The sequence below is a fragment of the Rhineura floridana genome, chromosome 7 (genome assembly GCF_030035675.1).
Source record: "Rhineura floridana isolate rRhiFlo1 chromosome 7, rRhiFlo1.hap2, whole genome shotgun sequence".
NCBI lineage: Eukaryota > Metazoa > Chordata > Lepidosauria > Squamata > Rhineuridae > Rhineura > Rhineura floridana.
Window position 1 is genome coordinate 36,252,685 of NC_084486.1, and position 19,906 is coordinate 36,272,590.

The window sequence follows — 19,906 nt, forward strand, 5'->3', positions numbered from 1 at the left end:
AGGGAGGGGTAAGAGGGCAGTGAACGCTGTTTTCCTTCTTTCCTTTCCCAAAGGAAAACAGCCAGTCTCTCTCTGCTTGCTAGCGTGAAAACTTACTAGCCTCAGTCACAGTGGAGGCAGCGGTGGTGAAGCGCTTTCCTTTCCTTTATAATTCCTTGGAAAATATTCTTTCAAAACATTGATATTTTCTTTCAAAATATTGATATTTTTTCATTAATCGATGTTTCCTACCAAATATTAATATTTTGAAAGAAATAAAATATCAATATTAATATCAATATTTTTTGCAAGGGGAAAGACAGATTGGTAAAAGCAGCTAGCAGACAAAGGTCAAACTGAAATTGATAATGCCTGTTAGGTCAACAGAATGCTTTCAAAGCAGCTTCAGCCAACAGAGCCCATCCTTTTCTATTAGTCACCTTTCCAAATTTGCACAAGTTAACATACTGAAATTATGCATTTAATATTAATATTTTAAAATGAACAAATTTAAAATATTAAGAAAGAGCTGAAATAGTTGTATGTGCAGCAGTCTTCTTTTCCAGCGTTAGGGATAAATTGTCCTGAGCAAACCATTGAAGTCAAATACTTCCTACAGGAGAGGGAGAGAGGTGGGGCTGCATTGGTTCTTTCGTGTGATGTCTTGCGAGCCTGAGAGCAGGGATTGCCTTGTTAGTGATGTTTGTGAGCCTCTCTGGCAGTCTTTTTTCAGGTTAAAAATATTTTCAGGTTAAAAATATTTTAAACAAATTAAGAGTAAATAAACCTTGCTTTGTGGCTTTTGAGGGTCTTAGGGTGCTTCTAGACAAGGGCTTAATTTTCAAACAGGTTACTTAGATATTGCAAATGGGTCATTGGTAACAGCTTTTTCTCCCTTACCGTATCTGATTTCCCCTGGAAAGGGTAAATCTAGAGTAAATTGGGGGGGGGATACAGGATGGCATTTTGATGCCCATTATGTTGTGTGGACTCTGCAAAACATTTGCATACAGGAGAAGCAGCAACCCCACATCTGGAAGTACCCTTAGATAACAAGATGGTGTACATATTGTTGCACACCACCCCAATCTCCGAGTGGTGAAATTTCTAGGGGTCCCTGCGCTCACCCAGGGTTTGGTTAACTTGGAAAAAAGGTCAGTGGAGATTGTGGTGTATTTATGAAATATAGTTTATTTATTTACACACATTCCAACCTGAGCTTAGGATGGAGGGGTTCAATGCATCAGCAGTCCAACATCCAGCTTTTCCATCAGGGTTACAGGAGGCACCCCAAAGCCATGGTGCAGAGAGCCAGTCTCTCTGCCTGCCTCCAGTTCCCAGCCTTTCTCAGACACAACTCCCAACACAAACCTCTCCTAGGCCCCAGGAAGGGGGTGGGAGGCTCTCCTGAAGAATTTCAATAACAATAGGATCTCCCTGGCCCATTCACCAGTTAATGGGCACTTGATAGATCCATTAACCCACTTGGCCACTCTATTAGATTAACAAAAGAAACTCATCTGACCAGCAGAGCGGGTTTCTTGCCCCCAGGGTTCCAAATCAGAGGCTGGAACAGGACTCATAGAAATCATCTATCTCGAACCCAAACCCACAACAATAGTGTTCTTACTAAAACAGATCAAGAAATAAAGTACCAGAATGATCTCCTCTCCTCAGAATAAGAACGTTGTTTTTAAATTGTTTTTTCAAAATGTGCTTTTTAAATTGTATACTTGTTTTTAATGTTTTTAATTGTTGTAAACTTCGATGCGAGATGGTTTAAAAGGAGGCAATGGTCTAGTACAGAGTGTTCTTTCCTAAATCCAGCTTGTTCGTCTCCTAATATTCTTTCTTATTCTAGCCAGTTGTTTAATTTTATCTTTAAATACGATGTGTATTATTTGCCAATTACAGAGAGTAGACTAATGGGTCTGTAATTCGCCGGGTCCTCTTTATCTCCTTTTTTGTGTATTGGCACAACTATTGCTTCTGACCAGGCCTCTGGAAAGAGACCAGTATTATTTATGTTGGTAAAGATGTTTACCAAAATCGGGGCCCACCAATCCGAGAAGTTTTTCAAAAGTTCGGGGGGGATATTGTTGGGGCCGGGGGCCTTGGATGGTTTTAGCCTGGCAATCAATTCAGTTATTTCCTCCTGATTGGGAGTTGGCCATTGAGGAAGATCAGTGAAAACTAAAGAGGAAGTAAAGTTTGTAGATTGGGAAGATTCAGTTCGGTAGAGTTGCATAAAATAGTGCTCCCATCTTTGAGGGGAAATGTTACACGAAAAGTAAGGTGTGGATTTCCAGGAGGCAGAAATAGTGGACCAATTTTTTTGTGTGTTTTTAGCTCTCGCTACATTTATAAGAAGTTTCCATTCTTCCTGAGTGGCCTGTTGTTTCTTAGTGCTTAGGGTAGACTTATATTTCCTTTTAACTGCATAGTAAACCTCGGGGAGAGACTTAATGTTGGAATATCGAAATTGTAAATATATACACCTTAGCTGTCGTTTAAGTTCTAGGCATTTGTTATCAAACCATTTTGGGTTAGAGCTTAAGGTTTGCCTGTCTTTAGGTGTTTTTGGCGTCAGGATGGAGGCTATGTGAAGGATTAATTGCCCATAGTTGGAAAGACATGTATACACATCAGAATCCTGTAGTATCCTTTCACGTAAATTCACAGCTTCTGTAGACTTAAAATAGATTGCGAGTTTTGAGCATAAAAGTTCAGTCCAAATCGTTTTTTTATGAACAAGGTAGGCACTATTTAGGGAATGATGGTATTCTGATGTTAAATGAATTTGTTCGGGAATGTAGCATGTTATAGTAAGAGGGAGATGGTCACTATTTAGTTTAGTTCCTACTTTAAATTTGGTGATTGTCCTCAGTAATCGGTTTGTTATTATTACATAGTCAATTGTACTGCTCCCACGATTGGAGATGAAAGTGAATTCCCCATCATCATTTAGTAATTTACAGCTGTTTAATATCATCATCTCGTGACTACCTATAAAATGCGTCAAGCAAATCCCCCCATAGTTAATTTTGGCATCCTTCGAAGTTCTATCGTGGGAGGGAAGGTAATGATCAAATTTGCATCAAAGTATATGAAACCTAGGGGTAATGGATTGTACGTAGCATTTATAGATCTGAAATCTGCTTTCAACACTATCCCTAGAGACCTCCTTCGGAATAAATTAGCACAATCTTCCATAGATAAAAGATTATTATTTCTAATCTATAATTTACACCAACGTACTTCGTTTCGAGTTTGTTGTGGAAAGGAGGGAGGTCTAACGAATCCAATCTATACTAACAATGGGGTAAGACAAGGATGCACCCTAGCCCCTCTTCTTTTTAATTTATTTCTGAATGACCTCAACCCAACGTGCTTGTCTAGGGAGTACCACCTCCCAAAAATTGGGAATCAATCCTGCCCTCTCCTCCTATATGCCGATGATGCAGTTCTTTTATCTCTTTCAAAGATCGGACTTAAAAGGTTAATACGCACTTTCATGACTTACTGCACTTCGAACCGTCTAACAATCAACTATCAAAAAACCAAAATTTTAGTTTTTTCCAGACGCCGAAATGTAGGCACTTGGATGGTTAATGGTCAGCAAATTACCCTAGTTTCTCAATATAAATACTTGGGTATCATTTTCCATTCATCCCTGAACTGGATCACACATATAAAAGCCGCTGTAGCACTTGCGGGCAACAATGTTAAAAAACTTCTACGCTTTTTTTACCGTAAAGGGGGGAGGTATCTGCTGGCAGCAATTCAGATATTTCAACTGAAAATTATACCACAATTACTATTCGGTGTGCAAATTTGGGTCCAGGCATTCAATAACTCAGTAGAATCTGTCCTTTCTTCCTTTCTGCGCCAAATTATGGGCTTACCAAGATGCGCTCCGGCAGCGGCCCTCAGGCTAGAAGCTGGCCTGCCATCATTAGCATGCCAAGCGTGGCTGCTTGCCTTAAAATATTGGACCAAAGTTTCCTATGAACCCCCCCCTGGGTTATTTAGCACACATGTGGAACGATACCCATACTTCCTGTTGGAATAATAACATCAAGAATAAGCTTTCCCAGATTGGTCTATCCTCTGACTATCTGTCATCTCAAACCTTTTCCTCAGCCAGAATATCCATTTGTACCCGTCTTAATGATATCGATTTCCAAAATGCCAATAATGAGGCTACCAAAACTTGCTCTCCAGTATATTTTAAATTGGATTTCAAATTTCTTAAGCAGGCTCCCTACCTAGATTACCTCGAAGTACCCAATCTACATCTGGCCTTTACTAGGGGTAGATTTAATTCCCTTAATTCTGCACTTTTGACAGGGAGATATAAGGGGATTCCCCCTGACCGCCGCTTATGTCCTTGTGAATCTGGCAGTATTGAAACACTTGAACATGTTATATTATTGTGTCCTATGTATAACTATATACGTCATAAATTTTTAAAAAAACCAATGGAAACAATTTCCTGGATGTCGCCTGATAACAAAATACGTTATCTCATCTCAGGCACTAATAGGGGAATAACAAATGGAGTTGCTAAATTCCTGCACGCTGCACAAAGTTTACGCTCCAAAGTTTTTCCTGAGTAATGTATATCATTATAGATGTTAAAGATATACCTTCCTTTTAATGTTCTTTGTTAACCCTTTTTACTCTTTTGTAATGTTTTATTATATGACGGGTCATTGACCGCAAAATAAATGATGATGAAATTGTTGTAAACCGCTCAGAGAGCTTCGGCTATGGGGCAGTATATAAATGAAATAAATACATAAATAAATAACATGCATTGTGGAAAGGGTAAAAGGAACACATTATTGGTACTTACAAACACCTCAATGGTGATGGAGACAGTGCTGTTGAGTGCTGGGATTCCTGCATCCTTAGCCATTACAGTCAAATAAATAACGCCATTGGGAACTTGCTCATAATCCAGGGGGCGGACAACACTTACCACTAAAAAGGCAAGAAGCCTGTGTTGGCAATTATAGACATTAGACATTTTAAAAGTCTGAGCATAATGCACACACATGCACTGCATTGCACTCACCTCCATAACCTTCAGACAAAGTAATATCAAAGTAATTTCGGAATGCAGAAGCATTCACAATGCTATAAGTGATCTGGTTGTTTGGAGGAGAATCTTCATCTGATGCCTAGGTTAAAATGGAAAAAATGCCTTAATATTACCTAGACAGACAGACAGACAATTATTGGAACTTTTAGGTAACAAGTTCTTATAATATAACTACCAAGTGTTTAGTAAAATTAATAAATCGAACAAATTCACTCATAGGCAAAAAACCTTGCTGTTTAAGAATGTACCTATAGCCCATAGATCTTTCTATCAAACTTTAAAAAGCAGGGGAATTGGGCAGCTATAGTGAATGCACCAGGGGAGCAGGAGACCTGACCTCCTCTCTGAGATATTGTATTGCCCTACAAATCTGTCAAAATGCAAACACAATTTGGCTTGGTCTTTCACAGTCCAACCCACTTGCTGTGTAGCTTGGAAGAATTTGGTAACATGTGCCTTTGAGCATATGGTGAGTGGTGGCAACATCTGCCATCTCCAAAGATGGAGAATTATATTTTTGTATGTTTCTTGGTGTTCTTCTCACTTTGCTTCTTTCCTGTGTTACTAATGTTTCTACAGAGAATCTAAACTAGAAAATTTTATTTCCCTCATTATTCATCCCAGGAATCTGTGTCAAATTTATTTTTATTAATTTCAAAGCCTTTTGATTGGTCAGTGTCATATGATGGTGAAGACAGCCTTTTGTCTTTCAAATTGGAGGTTATGTTCTATTTCTATTTTGGGTGCATTAACAGTGGAATCTGAAACTGTAGTTTGATGTAAAATCAGACTGATTCCAATATGTTGCTACTTCAGCAATGACTCTAGCTGTTGGAAAAAAGAGGATGCATGTTTTCAGCCTGCTATGTTTAAACCACTTCATTTAAGGCAAGGTGCGCAAAGTCAATTAAAAACATAGAGCACATCTAGCATTTTGCTAGAATATATTTCACCTCCCACTGTTTTATCTTGTGCAAATTGAGACACTCCTGAGGTTGACTGGAGACTATTCTGCAGAAGTCAGTGCCCTTATTCCACAATTATGTTTGGAGTTTTCTAAATTTTGCAAAGAGTTGCTGTACTTCACATATTCACAGAAATAGAAACAAAAGAAAATGATTTCCTACAGGAAACTTCACTAAAATTGCAAAGGAAATCAGACATATTCAAAGTGACCATCTCAACTATATCAACTGTCTTAATAATGTTGCTTCCTCCCTGCTAAAACAAGATCAACACAGCACATATCTTCTTTCTATTATTTGGGTTGACTGCAGGTGTTGCCACCACTCACCATATGCTCAGAGGCACATGTTACCAAATTCTTCCAAGCTACACAGCAAGTGGATTGGACTGTGAAAGACCAACCCAAACTGTGTTTGCATTTTGACCAATTTGTAGAGCAGTACAATATCTCAGAGAGGAGGTCAGGTCTCCTGCTCCCCTGGTGCATTTCACTATAACTGCCCAATTTCCCTGCTTTTTAAAGTTTGATAGAAATAGCTGTGGGCTATAGGTACACTCTTAAACCACAAGGTTCTTTTGCCTATGAGTGAATTTCCCAGTTTTTTAATCCAGCAGGTAAGAAATGGGATCCTGTGCAAGTTTGCTGAGAATGGATGGATCATTTGCATGCTTATTGAGTTCAATGGGATTTACTCCCCTGCAATCATGCTTAGGATAGGTGAAACTGACCACAGAGGATGGGGAGGAGAGGAGGAGAAGGAGGGAGGGGAGGAAATGCAGACGGGAGGACTGGGATGGGAGCAGGCAGGAGGGGGAGGGTTGCAGAAGGACTGGTTTGATCATTTGCATGTTTATTGAATTTACTCCCGTGCAATCATGCTTAGGATAGGTAAAACTGACTGGGGGAAGGAAGGGAGGGCTGGAGTGGGCAGGGAAGGAGGAAGACGGGAAGGGAAGAGGAAGGGAGAGGGGAGGGGAGGAGAGGGGAAGGAGGGGGAAAGCAGGTCTGATCATTTGCATGCTTATTGAGTTCAATGGGATTTACTCCTATGCAATCTTGGTTAGGATAGGAAACACTGACCATGGGGGAGGAGGAGTGGGAGTGGGAAGGGGAAAGAACGTATTGGAGGGGGGCAAAGGAAGGGGGAGGGGAGGGGAGGGCATGTTCGATAATTCACATGCTTATAAAGTTCAATGGTATTCACTTCCGTGCAATCATGCTTAAGATAGGTAAAACTGACCATGGGGAGGAGAGGGAAGGGAAAGGAGGGGATTGGAAAGGGATGGAGATGGGGAGGGAGGGGCAAAGGAAGGGGGAGGGAAGGGGCAAGAGGGAGGAGATAGGAGGGAGGAGACGGTAGGGTAGGTTTGATCATTTGCATACTTTTTGAGTTCAATGGGATTTATTTTTATGCAATCATGTTTGAAAATGGAAATGGACTGCCTTCAAGTCAATCCCCACCTATGGCGACCCTTTGAATAGGGTTTTCATGGTAAAAGGTATTCAGAGGTGGTTTCACCACTGCCTTCCTCTGAGGCTGAGAGGCAGTGACCGGCCCAAGGTCACCCAGTCAGCTTCATGGCTGTGTGGGGATTCGAACCCTGCTCTCCCAGGTCGTAGTCCAACACTGACCCAGGGAAGAGGCAGGGAGGAGGGGGGGAGGAGATTGGGTGTGTGGGCACTGAGCAGAGAGGAAGCCCCTTTCCTTTCCAAAAGGAAAACATTGTAAACAGTATCATTCTTTTTCAGGCTTTCCCCCACCTTTTTATTCTACATCAGGCACATGTAGCCTCCCACCAACATTTAAACCAAAGCTGCCCCTGGCCACATCCACACCAGGCCTTTATTTCACTTTGGACAGTCATGGCTTCTCTCAAAGAATCCTGGGAAGTATAGTTAGTGAAGGGTGCTGAGAGTTGCTAGGAGACGCCCTGTTCCCCTCACAGACTTCAATCAGAGTGGCTGACTGTTAAACCAGTCTGGCCTGTGGAGCTCTCTCAGTGGGAGTCTCCTCTCAGCACCCTTCATAAACTACACTTCCCAGGGTTCTCTGAGGGGAGCCATGACTGTCTCAAGTGAAATCAAAGTCTGGTGTGAGTGTGGCCCCCTGATTAGGCAAGCCCAGCAGCTGGGAGGCTTTTAGAATTCTGACAGTTGGTCCTTACTGAGCATGCTCCGCGTTATCATAGGGCCCCAGCCAAAATTTATTAAATCAATTAAAAATCAGCCAGACATTTTTTCAACTTTTAAACTGCAGTAGATGAAGGTCAGAGTATGGGGCAAGGTCAGTATTAGGATTACAGGTACTCTGTGAAAATGGCTGATTTTTAATTAATTTCAACAGATTATGAGAACTGTCAGAGAAAAAAGTCCAAAAGGGCTCTGAGGTTTTTTCCTCTCATTTTACACTTTGAACTGTTTATTCTCTCTGACTGTTTTGTGTATCACCATGAAAATTGACAGCGTTGTTAAGCAAGCGTTTCTGAGTTCAGGACCATAAGTTTTGTAAGGTTTTGTTTTGAAATGAGCTTATAGGAAGCCTCAGAATGGCATGGGGGGTATTTTCAATTTAACATTGCGGAATGTGAAAAATCCCTGCTGGCTATAGTATACAGCCACTCTCGTTGTGGCCAAGTCAAGCCAGCCATATTTTTTGCCAAGGAAATTGGAGGTTAATGCTCAGGATGGATGGTTGATGCTTCCTCAATAGGACCTAATGTCTGAGGTGTACAGAGTTCATACCTTGAATGCGAGACCCATTTGGGGAAGTTGATGCATCCTCCCCACTCCAGTAAAGGCGGGGGGGAGAGGGCTGATCTAAGATCTTTAGGTGTGTGTGTAAGTAACAAGAAAAGGAGAGACAGAGAACAAGTGTGAGAGAGTGAGCTGAGCTGTAGGCTGATGATGCTTTGGGATGCAAGTACCTCTCTGAGGGTCTGATGTAGGGAACCAGATTTGCTGATTGCTACAGGAATGCTCATGCTGTTTGGCTCCACCTATGCATGGCTTCTATGTGTGTAAATAAACCAAATATTGCAAAACCAGCCTCTCAAAAGGAAGCCGAAGTGCTGCCCCTGAAACTTTTCACCACTCAGGGAAGTTGGAAACATGTAACAGCCTGTTAGCTTCAGTTACTTTCTCTGAGATTTCCCATGAAATACTGGTGCAATTTGCATCATATACTGAGTAGGGTTACTGATTCAGTGTTCCACTTGTGAATTTTATTGTGGGAAGAAGGTTATTTCAATGAAGGCGGCCTATTTTCCCTACAAGGTTCTGCACGATATCGAAACACTTTGTCAAAGACAGGCCTGCTGTTTGGGAAAGAAACTAAGTTGTCACTTGGAACAGGGGGATGGAGCCCTTTCCCAGCTAGTGAATATGATGGGCTGTAGAAGATTTGTTGGACAAATCAACAGGTGGGCTTAAGGCCCCTCCCTTGATAGAAGATAAGTCAATAACCTAGTACACTAAGTGAAGCTGCTATGATTATGATTATTCCACCCCTCCTCCCAGAAGGACTCCAGGGCGGCAAACAAAAACACTAAAAACATCTTAAAAACATGTTTTAAAAACAAACCTTTAAACATCTTTTTTAAAAAACTTAAAACAATTCCAACACAGATGCAGACTTTTTGATGGTGAAAACTCTATGCCCAGAAAAAGTAGCAACTTATTAGAAGCTGTGCAGTGTGAACACACCCTGAAGATCACTCTAAAATCACATACATCCTGAGGCTATTCTAACAGCGCTCAGGAAAAAATGTAATTTCTATTGCCTTCCAGGAGGGAAAGCTTCAGATTATATCAACAAGAAACAGGCCAACTGCCCGCCTCCCAATCGTGACTCTCTGGAATGATTGAAATGAGAATAATGTGGGTAATGAGTGTATTCAGAGGGACCTTTTCTTTCTAGTGAGCATTTGCTTTTGAGTCTGCATTTATAGCAGTTGAAATAATGAGAAATCTTTCTGACTTTCCCCCCTGCTCTGCTCATTGCTTTGTGTATACTTGTGTAGCTTGTCAATGCTTGTGCTGCTTTGTAATGCTGAAAAGGGATGTGCTCTCGGCTCATACATTTCAAATACATCCAAATGGAAGCGCTGCTTCTATCAGTCATGCTATGTCTCCATTTAACTGTGCATTCATGTTCTGCTACAGCATTCACAAGAAAAGCCTAAGTGGAGAGGATACAGGGAGTTGGGAGCAATAGAAAGACAGATCTCTCTACTTCATCTGCTCTTGTTACTTAGACAAATGATAACATCCTCCCAATCCTGTCACAAAAATTCAGAGAGCCTCAAGGTAATTCCCAATCACTTGCAGTGTAATGAAATCTGATTCACTAAATCCTCAGCCTGAAGCATAACGAGTGCTACCTGAGTCACCTCATAATGAACTCCCATTTTCCCCTAAGCTTACTTAGAGAATTCTCAATAAAAGGCTCAAGATTTCCCCCACAAACCTTCCCCAACCCTGCTGCTCCAAACTTACTTCTTCCACCTCACCCTTGGTGGCAAGGAGAGCTTGCTGTAGGCAAGAGAAGTCTATTAGGTCTAATCCTGACTATGCTCTGGAGTTTAATTTACCCCCAAGGTTTCAAGGTTCATGGAATCAACTATTTTCTAGGCCCCCTGATTCAATGAATTGACCCAGGAGACAGTGGTAGTCCCATATCACTGTGTCTCCTTAGTAGTAAGGATGAGCACATTTCCCCTAATGTACACATTTTTGCAAGCCAATTTCCCCTAATATAATGCATTTTTGCATGTAATTTTCACTCATATATGCAGTTTAATGGACACTTTATGCAGTATATGCATTTTTGTACACATTACTTGACTGGAGAACTGCATTGCAAAATTCAGAGAAGTGTACATTTTTGTTTTGGTTTTCACATTGTTTCAGAAAGTGCAAATTAGGTAGGTTCAGCTTTAAGCATAAACTGAATTGAATTTCTCCCCACATCCCTACTTAGGTGGGCCCTAAGAATGAGGCCCAGAAGGTCTTTCTAGTTTCCAGCTTGGCCTACTTGCCACTGATTCCCCCACCTTCCCCTTTGTAAGGATAATTTTGCAGCGCGGGGCAAGGAGTAGTGATTCCATTAGAGGTTGGACCTGAATTCAGAGGTAGCATGGGCTCAGTTTGTAATTACTATGGGCTTCTGAACTGGGCAAGTTGATATTCTGAGACACCCCCACACACATACACATAGTGGCCATCATTTCCAAAATTCACTATGATATCTAATGAAGCATAGTAAGGCAGAAAGATAGGGAGCAAACCCCAAGAACCATGGAGTATAGATGGTTTTAAGAGTTATATAAAACATCTGAAGGAGCAGATAGGTTGGAATTCCTTCCCACACGCTTGACCCTCTTTTACTCCTCTTTAATTGTTTCATGAAGACTTTAATGAACAGTACTGAGTTCCTGAGGCAAGGCCCTCCAGCATTACGATATCAGCACTGCACTATCTTGTGTAACCAGCTATGAAATTGAAGAGACAAAAGGAAAGAAATGGATGAGGAATTTTAAAGAAAATATCACAAATAACATTTGTGTTACTGGTGAGTCCGCATGTATGTGTAAAGGCCAATTCATATGACTGCTGTGCTTGTGAGCCTTTTGTTTGTTATGAGCACACAGAAGCAACTGGCATGCAATCTCAAACCCTTCCCCTGCCAAGAATATTCAGAGCAAGCAATTGCCACACTGACTACACATAGATACGCATGACCAAACTCTGGCCCTGGTCTGCACTAATTATAAGCCAAACCATGTCTTAGCATAAGGAGATTGTGGCTGCTTTGTTCTTCACTGTTACTCTGCTGCTGTACTATGGCTTAGTATGTCATCCAAATCTGGGTTCATGGTTAGGTCTCGCTAGACAAACCACAAGTTGTAACTAAGGTTTGTCCCATGGCTTACAACTTGTGGTTTGCCCGGGATAGCTAAACCATGAGTCCAGCTTGGATGACACATTAAAAAAAAAATGACTTAGCACAGTGGAGCAGCAAAATGACTGGGAAGGAGAGAAGCAAAGCGGCCACAACCTCCTCTCCCGGAGCCTACACATTTACTCATTTACACTAAGCCATAGTGGCTTATGTGGCTTAGCATTATGTGCAAATGAGAGTGGTCTTTCACATATCTGCATCTGATGCACGATAAAAATCTCCCTACCTTTAGCAGGATAACACAGATGACCGAAGTAGTCTGAACTTTCACATATAGACTCTGCAAATTAAGCATTGCATTCCAGTATTCTTATTCTCAGTCTAATCCCACCTTCTTCCTTTTTATATCCAACCATATGATCTCATAAAATGCGCCCCAGTTCTACTCAGCAAAACTTGCATAAATCACATGACCAAGTTAGTATAATAAAACAAATCCTCTCTCTCATAATCCTTCTAAATATAAAGAAAACATCTCAGACATTTTTGTTGCTGCTTTTAGTTCCTACTCTAGATGGCTGACAAATGGCATTCATATTTCCAAAAACACATGATGTATTTTTTAAAAATCCTATGGTGTATATGCAGAAACATCACAAGAAAGCCACATATAAATAATAGGAGATAAAATGAATATAATTTTTATTGAGCCAATCTTTTTTTAAAAAACATCTCTCATGGCTTTTTTGAATCACTTATGAAGGCTGAACAATAATGATGATGCCTCAAACCCTTGCATACTATTATCCTAGTAGAGCAGGTGTTTTCCATGGTATGCCAAAGGGCTGCTCTCAGGAGAGGCAATGACAATTTTCTATATCTTTACCTTCCCCCTTTAGACTAGTGATGAGTGAAATGGGGAGGGGCACATCTTGTAAAAATATTGCTCCCTGAAAACAAAAACACCCTCTGTTTTGACATTTTTGTACCCCTTTGTAAAACAGTGCAGAATTGCTCACAGTGGGATCATGAGGGTTGAGGGAAAGAGGAAAGTACATCCCATTGTAAATAATGCACTGAATGGGAATGTTCCCCACATTCCAATATGCATCTGATTGCACAAGTTGTTCCTCTGCATTGCCATTACTTTGAATAAGCTTCGCTTTGGAATGCGCAACCTAGTAAGAGAGAGCATGGTCTGGTTGCTTTGGCAATGGGGACATGATCCCTCCCCCCCCCCCAGCTGCAGCAGATCAGGGAAACAATGGCTGCAAATGAATGTGAAAAAATGCATGGAAATTATTAGAACGTTTTCTACATGTATTTTTGCACTCCCTGCAATAGAAACTTTTGCTGTGAAAATCAAACTGCTCACATACACTTGAATATCCAGGACAGGTTTTGGCTCTAGTGGAATGCCACCACCCCAAAACTTTTTTTAAAAATTGTGATGTGATTTATACACATGATGAACATTTCTTGGAACACATTTCCCACAAAAACAGTTCTATCTGGACTAAAGCACAGTTTCTAGCACTGACCTTTAATTTACATTAACGATCACTCTTCCTATTCTTGAGACACAAGATATACACACCAGGCCTTTCCAAGCATCAACTTCTTACCCTCACACGGACCACCTGAGTGACTGAAGGCTCATTTTCACGCAGAGCTCCCAAATAAGAATCCTTCTGAAAAGTGGGGATGTTGTCATTGACATCCAGGACATTAATCCGGACTCTCCCTGTTGTCTCTTCTCCACCCCCATCTCTGCCAATAACCGTCAATGTATAACGTTGGGTTGTCTCAAAGTCCAGCCGGGCAATCAATGTGATTATGCCTGTATCCTTGTCTAATGAGAATCTGGAGACCAAAATAGCAAAGAAATGCTATTTAAGAAAATCTACCAAAGTAAACTATGCATCTAGAATCTGCAGAGAAAAAGATGGAAGGGGAGGGGCATATACTTTGAGACTTCATTATGTACATTAAACAGACAGGAAAATCAATCCTGATCTTGCTTCCACTAAGATGACTGGGAAGTGAACCTACACAGTGAGCAGGAATTTGTCTTAGTGTGGTTCACTTCAAATTAAACAGCTTCCAATAGTCTCTCCAAGTGCATTATCAGGTGCTGCAATATACTCCTTTTCCCATGTAGATCCCCTCTAGAAACCATGTCCTTTTGGTCAAGAGACAGAGACTTTAATGAGTTGATTGAGAGATCACAAAGGGTCTGGCTAGCACTGAACTGACCCATCTGTTGGTATAATTTTCAGGAATTATCAGACACTAATTCTATTCCAGCCTAGCTACCCGATTAGCTGGGATACTTCTTCATGTCTGATCAATCTCAGTTCTAGACGTTCTGATGCAAGACAGGTTTCAGGATGGCCAGAACTTGGCAGTTCAGCTCCTTAATTAGTTTGTTACCTGAATTACAGGATCTGCTCCATAGACAATCCATATACCAATTTCGAGTCTGGATTAATTACAGATAGGTCTTTCCATGTGCAACTGATATCAGTAGCATGCATCAGGACCTAAACTTCTCAGCACGTGTTTATTTATTTATTATTTATTTATTATTTTATTTATATCCCACCCTTCCTCCCAGCAGGAGCCCAGGGCGGCAAACAAAAGCATTAAAAACACTTTAAAACATCATAAAAACAGACTTTAAAATACATTAAAACAAAACAACTTTAAAAACATTTTTTAAAAAGCTTTGAAGACATTTTAAAAAAAGGTTAAAAACAGTTTAAAAAAAAAAGATTCAAAAACATATTAAAAGCAATTCCAACACAGACACAGACTGGGATAGGTCTCAACTTAAAAGTCTTGTTGAAAGAGGAAAGTCTTCAATAGGCGTCGAAAAGATAACAGAGATGGCGCCTGCCTAATATTTAACGGGAGGGAATTCCACAGGGTAGGTGCCACCACACTAAAGGTCTGTCTTCTATGTTGTTCAGAATGAACCTCCTGATAAGATGGTATCTGCAAGAGGCCCTCACCTGCAGAGTGCAGTGATCAACTGGGTATATAAGGGATAAGACGGTCTTTCAGATATCCTGGTCCCAAGCTGTATAGGGCTTTGTACACCAAAACTAGAACCTTGAACTTGGCCCGGTAGCAAATGGGCAGCCAGTGCAATTCTTTCAGCAGCAGGGTGACATGTTGGCAATACCCTGCCCCAGTGAGCAGTCTCACCGCCGCATTTTGCACCAGCTGCAGCTTCCGGACCAACCTCAGGGGCAGCCCCACATAGAGTGCATTACAGTAATCCAGCCTGGAGGTTACCAGTGCATGGACAACAGTGGTCAGGCTATCCCGGTCCAGAAACGGATGCAGCTGTCTTACCAGCGGAAGCTGGTAAAAGGCACTCCTAGCCACTGAGGTCACCTGGGTCTCTAGTGACAAAGATGGATCCGGGAGCACCCCCAGACTACAAACCTGCTCTTTCAGAGGGAGTACGACCCCATCCAAAGCAGGCAACTGACCAGTTATCCGAGCTTGGGAACCACCAACCTACAGCGCCTCCGTCTTGCTAGGATTCAGACTCAGTTTATTTGCCATCATCCAGCCCACCACCGAGTTGAGGCAGTGGCCAAGAGCTTGCATGGCCTCTCCCAATTCAGATGTTACAGAAAAATAGAGCTGGGTATCATCAGCATACTGCTGACACCTCACCCCAAATCTCCTGATGACTGCTCCCAAGGGCTTCATATAGATGTTAAACAGCATGGGGGACAAGATGGTACCCTGCGGCACCCCCCAGCACAACTGCCAGGGGACCGAAAGACTGTCACCCAGTGCTATTCTCTGAACGACCTTGGAGATAGGATTGGAACCACTGTAAAACAGTGCCTCCAATCTCCCATCTCACCAAGTTGGCCCAGAAGGATACCGTGGTCAATGGTATCAAAAGCCGCTGAGAGATCAAGTAAGAATAACAGGGTCGCACTCCCCGTCCTTCTCCTGATAAAGGCCATCCATCAGGGTGACCAAGGTCAATTCAGTCTCATAACCAGCCTGAGCCCAGACTGGGATGGGTCAAGATAATCTGTTTCATCCAAGAGTACTTGCAATTGCTGTGTCACAACCCTCTCAATCACCTTCCCTAAAAAGAGGGTATTTGTGACCAGTTGGTAGTTGTCACAAACGAATGGGTCCAGGGTGGGCTTCTTCAGGAGTGGTCGGATCACCACCTCTTTCAAGGTGGCTGGAACCACCCTCTCCCACAATGATGCGTTGGCCACACCCTGGATCCCCTCGGTCAAATCTCCTCAGAAAGCTTTAATAAGCCAAGAAGGGCAAGGGTCGAGAGGACATGTTGCTGGCTGCATCATCACAAGCAACTTGTCTACATCATCAGGCTGCATCAACTGAAACCGTTCCCAAGAAGTTGCAGCAGATGTTGCACTGGACACCTCAGTGGGGACTACAGTAGATGTGGATGGGGCATCAAGACTGCTACGGAGACAAGCAACTTCACCCTTAAAGTGCCTTGCAAACAATTCACAGTGGGCCTCCGAAGGGTCTAAAACTCCATTTCCTGGAGTTGATGTTAACAGATCCCTGACAATATGGAAAAACTCCACTGGACAGCTACTTGAGGATGCGATGGAGGCAGAGAAGTGGGCCTTCTTCGCCACCCTCACCACCACACAGTAGGCACAGTTATGATGTTTTACTCGTGCCTGATTAGCCTCACAGCACGTCTTTTGCCACTTGTACTCTAGCCATCATCCAGCCTGTTTCATTGCCCTTAGCTCATTGGTGTACCAAGGTGCAACCCGGGCTCCACAATGCCGGAGAGGGTGCTCGGGGGCAACCATGTCAAGAGCCCGACGCACCTCGCTGTTTCATAGCGTGACAAGGGCTTCAATAGGTTCACCTGCTCTATCTACTGGGAACTCACCCAGGGCATTCAGGAATTCTGTGGATTCCATTAGGCTCCAGGGGCGGACCATCTTAACTTGACCACCACCTCTGCAGGGAAGGATCGGAGCCATAAGTCTAAACTTCACCAGGAAGTGATCTGACCATGACAATGGGGTGACATCCACCCCCCCTATCTCCAGACCACCCCCTTCCTCCATCTGGAGCAAAAACCAAGTGGAGGGTGTGCCCTGCCCTATGTGTCGGGCCTGTGACAACTTGAGACAGCCCCATGGTCGTCATGGAGGCCATGAAGTCCCAAGCCGGAACACTAGAGGCAGCCTCAGCATGGACATTGAAATCACCCAGCACTATTGTTCTGGGCTCCTCCAACACCACAGCCGAGACAGCCTCCCCCAGCTTGGTCAAAGAAGCTGCCGGGCAGCAGGGTGGATGGTATACCAGCAGCAACCCTAGTTTACTGTCTCCTCGGCCTGACACCAGGTGCAGGCCCTCAAAGCCATCTCCAAGACACAGTAGTTTCCTGGTGACAGAGATGGAAGTTCTGTAGACCACAGCAACTCCTCCCCCCCGTCCCCGCAGCCTGTGCTGGTGTTGCACTGAGTATCCAGGTGGGCAAAGCTGGGTCAGATCAACTCCTCCCAGCTCACCCACCCAGGTCTCGGTAATGCACACCAAATTGGCACCAAATGTTGCAGCCTATATGGTGGGAATTGTGCCCTTTGTCATCCAGTTGCCCCCTTTGAATGATCAGGGGTGGGGGAGAGGAGTGATGGAAAGAAACTGCATTTGGCATGGTCCTGAAAACCCTGTGTATGTGATAGCATATCAGGTTTGGGAGGATGCTTTGATTTCGTTAGGCCATGCTAGGCCAACTTTAGGAGCCCCGTGTAAACCCTCCAAATTTCAGTAAGTTGTGATTTTATACTGGACAGGGATACATTCAAGGACCCCTCCCTCCAACATTTGTAGAGGATTTTGGAATTCTATCCCACCCCTAGCCTGTGGGTTATATTGGACATAGTGCTAAGGTGTGCGTTCCATCAGCACAAGGAATTATCCATGTACAACAGAACAATCTCCCCCTCTCCTTCCCTCCCTAAATCTGTTTTGGGGATTCCCTCAACCCTCCAGAGCAGATCTGGGGATGGTGTGGAGCACATGTGGAGGAAGGAGAGGAGGGGAAAACCTCATTGCAACAATGCAAACTCTAGAGCAAAATGCTAGTTGAATACTGCCCTGTATCTTGGCTTGATTTCAATCTGCCCTCTCCTGTCCTTGTCTTCTCTCTTGCTCATTCCTTGCCTTGCCATGAATTGCCTTCTTAGATGTTTAACAGTGATTTTCTTTACCTGATGGCAAAGGTTTCCTCACTAGATTTTAAGGGGACACATTAAATTCAACCTAGGACTAGAAACATGTTAACTGGGTGAATGCCCACTTTCTGGATCTACTTCTGGAAAATGTACAATGACAGAAAACTCTTACTCCATGGTCATACTTGTTTTACATGGATTTAGTTGGTTTAAACAAAGAAAATGCACACTATAAACAATGAGAATCAGAATCACAGTAGGGTTAATTGAGGAACCCTGCAGTACAGCTATGCTTCTGGAAATGGTAGCACTTACCTATCAGGATCATCGCTGAAATAATAGTTAACTTTTCCATAAGAGCCCACATCATTATCTGTAGCCTAAAAATTAGAAAAATAAAAGAAAGCAATGGTAGTAATGGACATACTTATGAGAAGCAAGTCCTGACTTTTATAGTGTATTAAAATATAGTTGAACATTCTACAAAAGCATCTAAACAAAATTTAGCCTGAACTATTAATCCTGCTAACAATACCACTTTTTTCACTCTAAGTTGCATATTCATTTCCTGCCACCACACTCAGTTAATACTGCACAGCAAGGAAACAGTGTAGCTTTCCGGTAGAAATCAACTCAAGAGAAATGTCATTCTGATTTTGGGTCCAAAATGATTTCCTTTTCAAATGTTTTTGGTTAGTTTATTAAATTCCTTAAATGCCTGTTTCTAAAAAAGGCTCAAGGAGTTTCACAGTGGTTTAAATATGCAAAAGTTAAAACAAGACAATAATATAGAACAGTGTAAACAATATTATAACCCCATACCAGACCAACAGACATAACGTACTCCTCTCTTACTCCTCAACTGCATTTAACAGTTTGTGGGTCCTCCACACCTTCATCCTGAATAATTGTCATCAGCATCAATTGTCAACTACACATCACTTTTAGAAGACTACAGTTTATACAGAAAGGGTATGGATGGGACATTTGTGACTTTTCTAAGAGGCCAGGATTTGAATTCAAAATTCCTAGTTTCAAGCCCAACACATAGGGCATTGGACTCAAAATAACTTCCATCAGGATCATATCAAGCCATATAGTGTTAGGTTATATGGCTAAAAATCTACACGTGGGTGTCTGTGATAATGTCTTCTTCAGTGCGGCTGTTATTTCCACCTCTATAGTTTAGCACCCCTCAATGATTCCCTCCACAAAAGTCATCACCGTTGAAATCCTGAAATAAAAACATCCTGCCACTTGTAAACCATTACTCACTAGGTTGTCTGCACACACAGAATTACTGGCATGAAAAATGTGCCAGAGTAAAGCCTCCGTAAATTGAAAATTTATGAATATATTGAAAAAAATCAAGGAAAACATCCATGAAGGTCTAGATGCTTGAATTTCAACTTTATGCTCTTAATAGAAGGAACACAAAATTCCACATATAGATATTCACTAATAGGCAAAAAACCTTGCAGTTTAAGAACTTACCTATAGCCCATAGATCTTTCTATCAAACTTTAAAAAGCAGGGGAATTGGGCAGCTATAGTGAATGCACCAGGGAAGCAGGAGACCTGACCTCCTCTCTGAGATACTGGACTGCCCCACAAATTTGTCAAAATGCAAACACAATTTGGCTTGGTCTTTCACAGTCCAATCCACTTGCTGTGTAGTTTGCAAGAATTTGGTAACGTGTGCTTCTGATCATATGGTGAGTGGTGGCAATACCTGC

At 42.3% G+C, this 19,906-nt stretch overlaps 1 protein-coding gene across 20 annotated transcripts in view; it reads right to left on the bottom strand.

Moving 5' to 3' along the window:
- The window catches only part of CDH23 (cadherin related 23), a 785,528-nt gene that overhangs the window by 271,019 nt on the left and 494,603 nt on the right, over positions 1 to 19,906 (bottom strand). For 17 of the 20 annotated variants that reach the window (XR_009763949.1, XM_061635232.1, XM_061635230.1 and 14 more), the window contains 4 exons: positions 18,486 to 18,550; positions 13,578 to 13,815; positions 5,060 to 5,165; positions 4,838 to 4,965 (listed from right to left, as the gene is read on the bottom strand). Coding sequence is in view for 18 of the 20 variants with exons in the window: in XM_061635232.1 (XP_061491216.1) it covers positions 4,838 to 4,965; positions 5,060 to 5,165; positions 13,578 to 13,815; positions 18,486 to 18,550 (537 nt within the window). In the remaining 2 variants the exon portion in view is untranslated. Of the gene's footprint in view, positions 1 to 4,837; positions 4,983 to 5,059; positions 5,166 to 13,493; positions 13,816 to 18,485; positions 18,551 to 19,906 lie in introns of those variants that run through there. The other 3 variants (XM_061635246.1, XM_061635247.1, XR_009763950.1) reach the window with 3 other exon arrangements.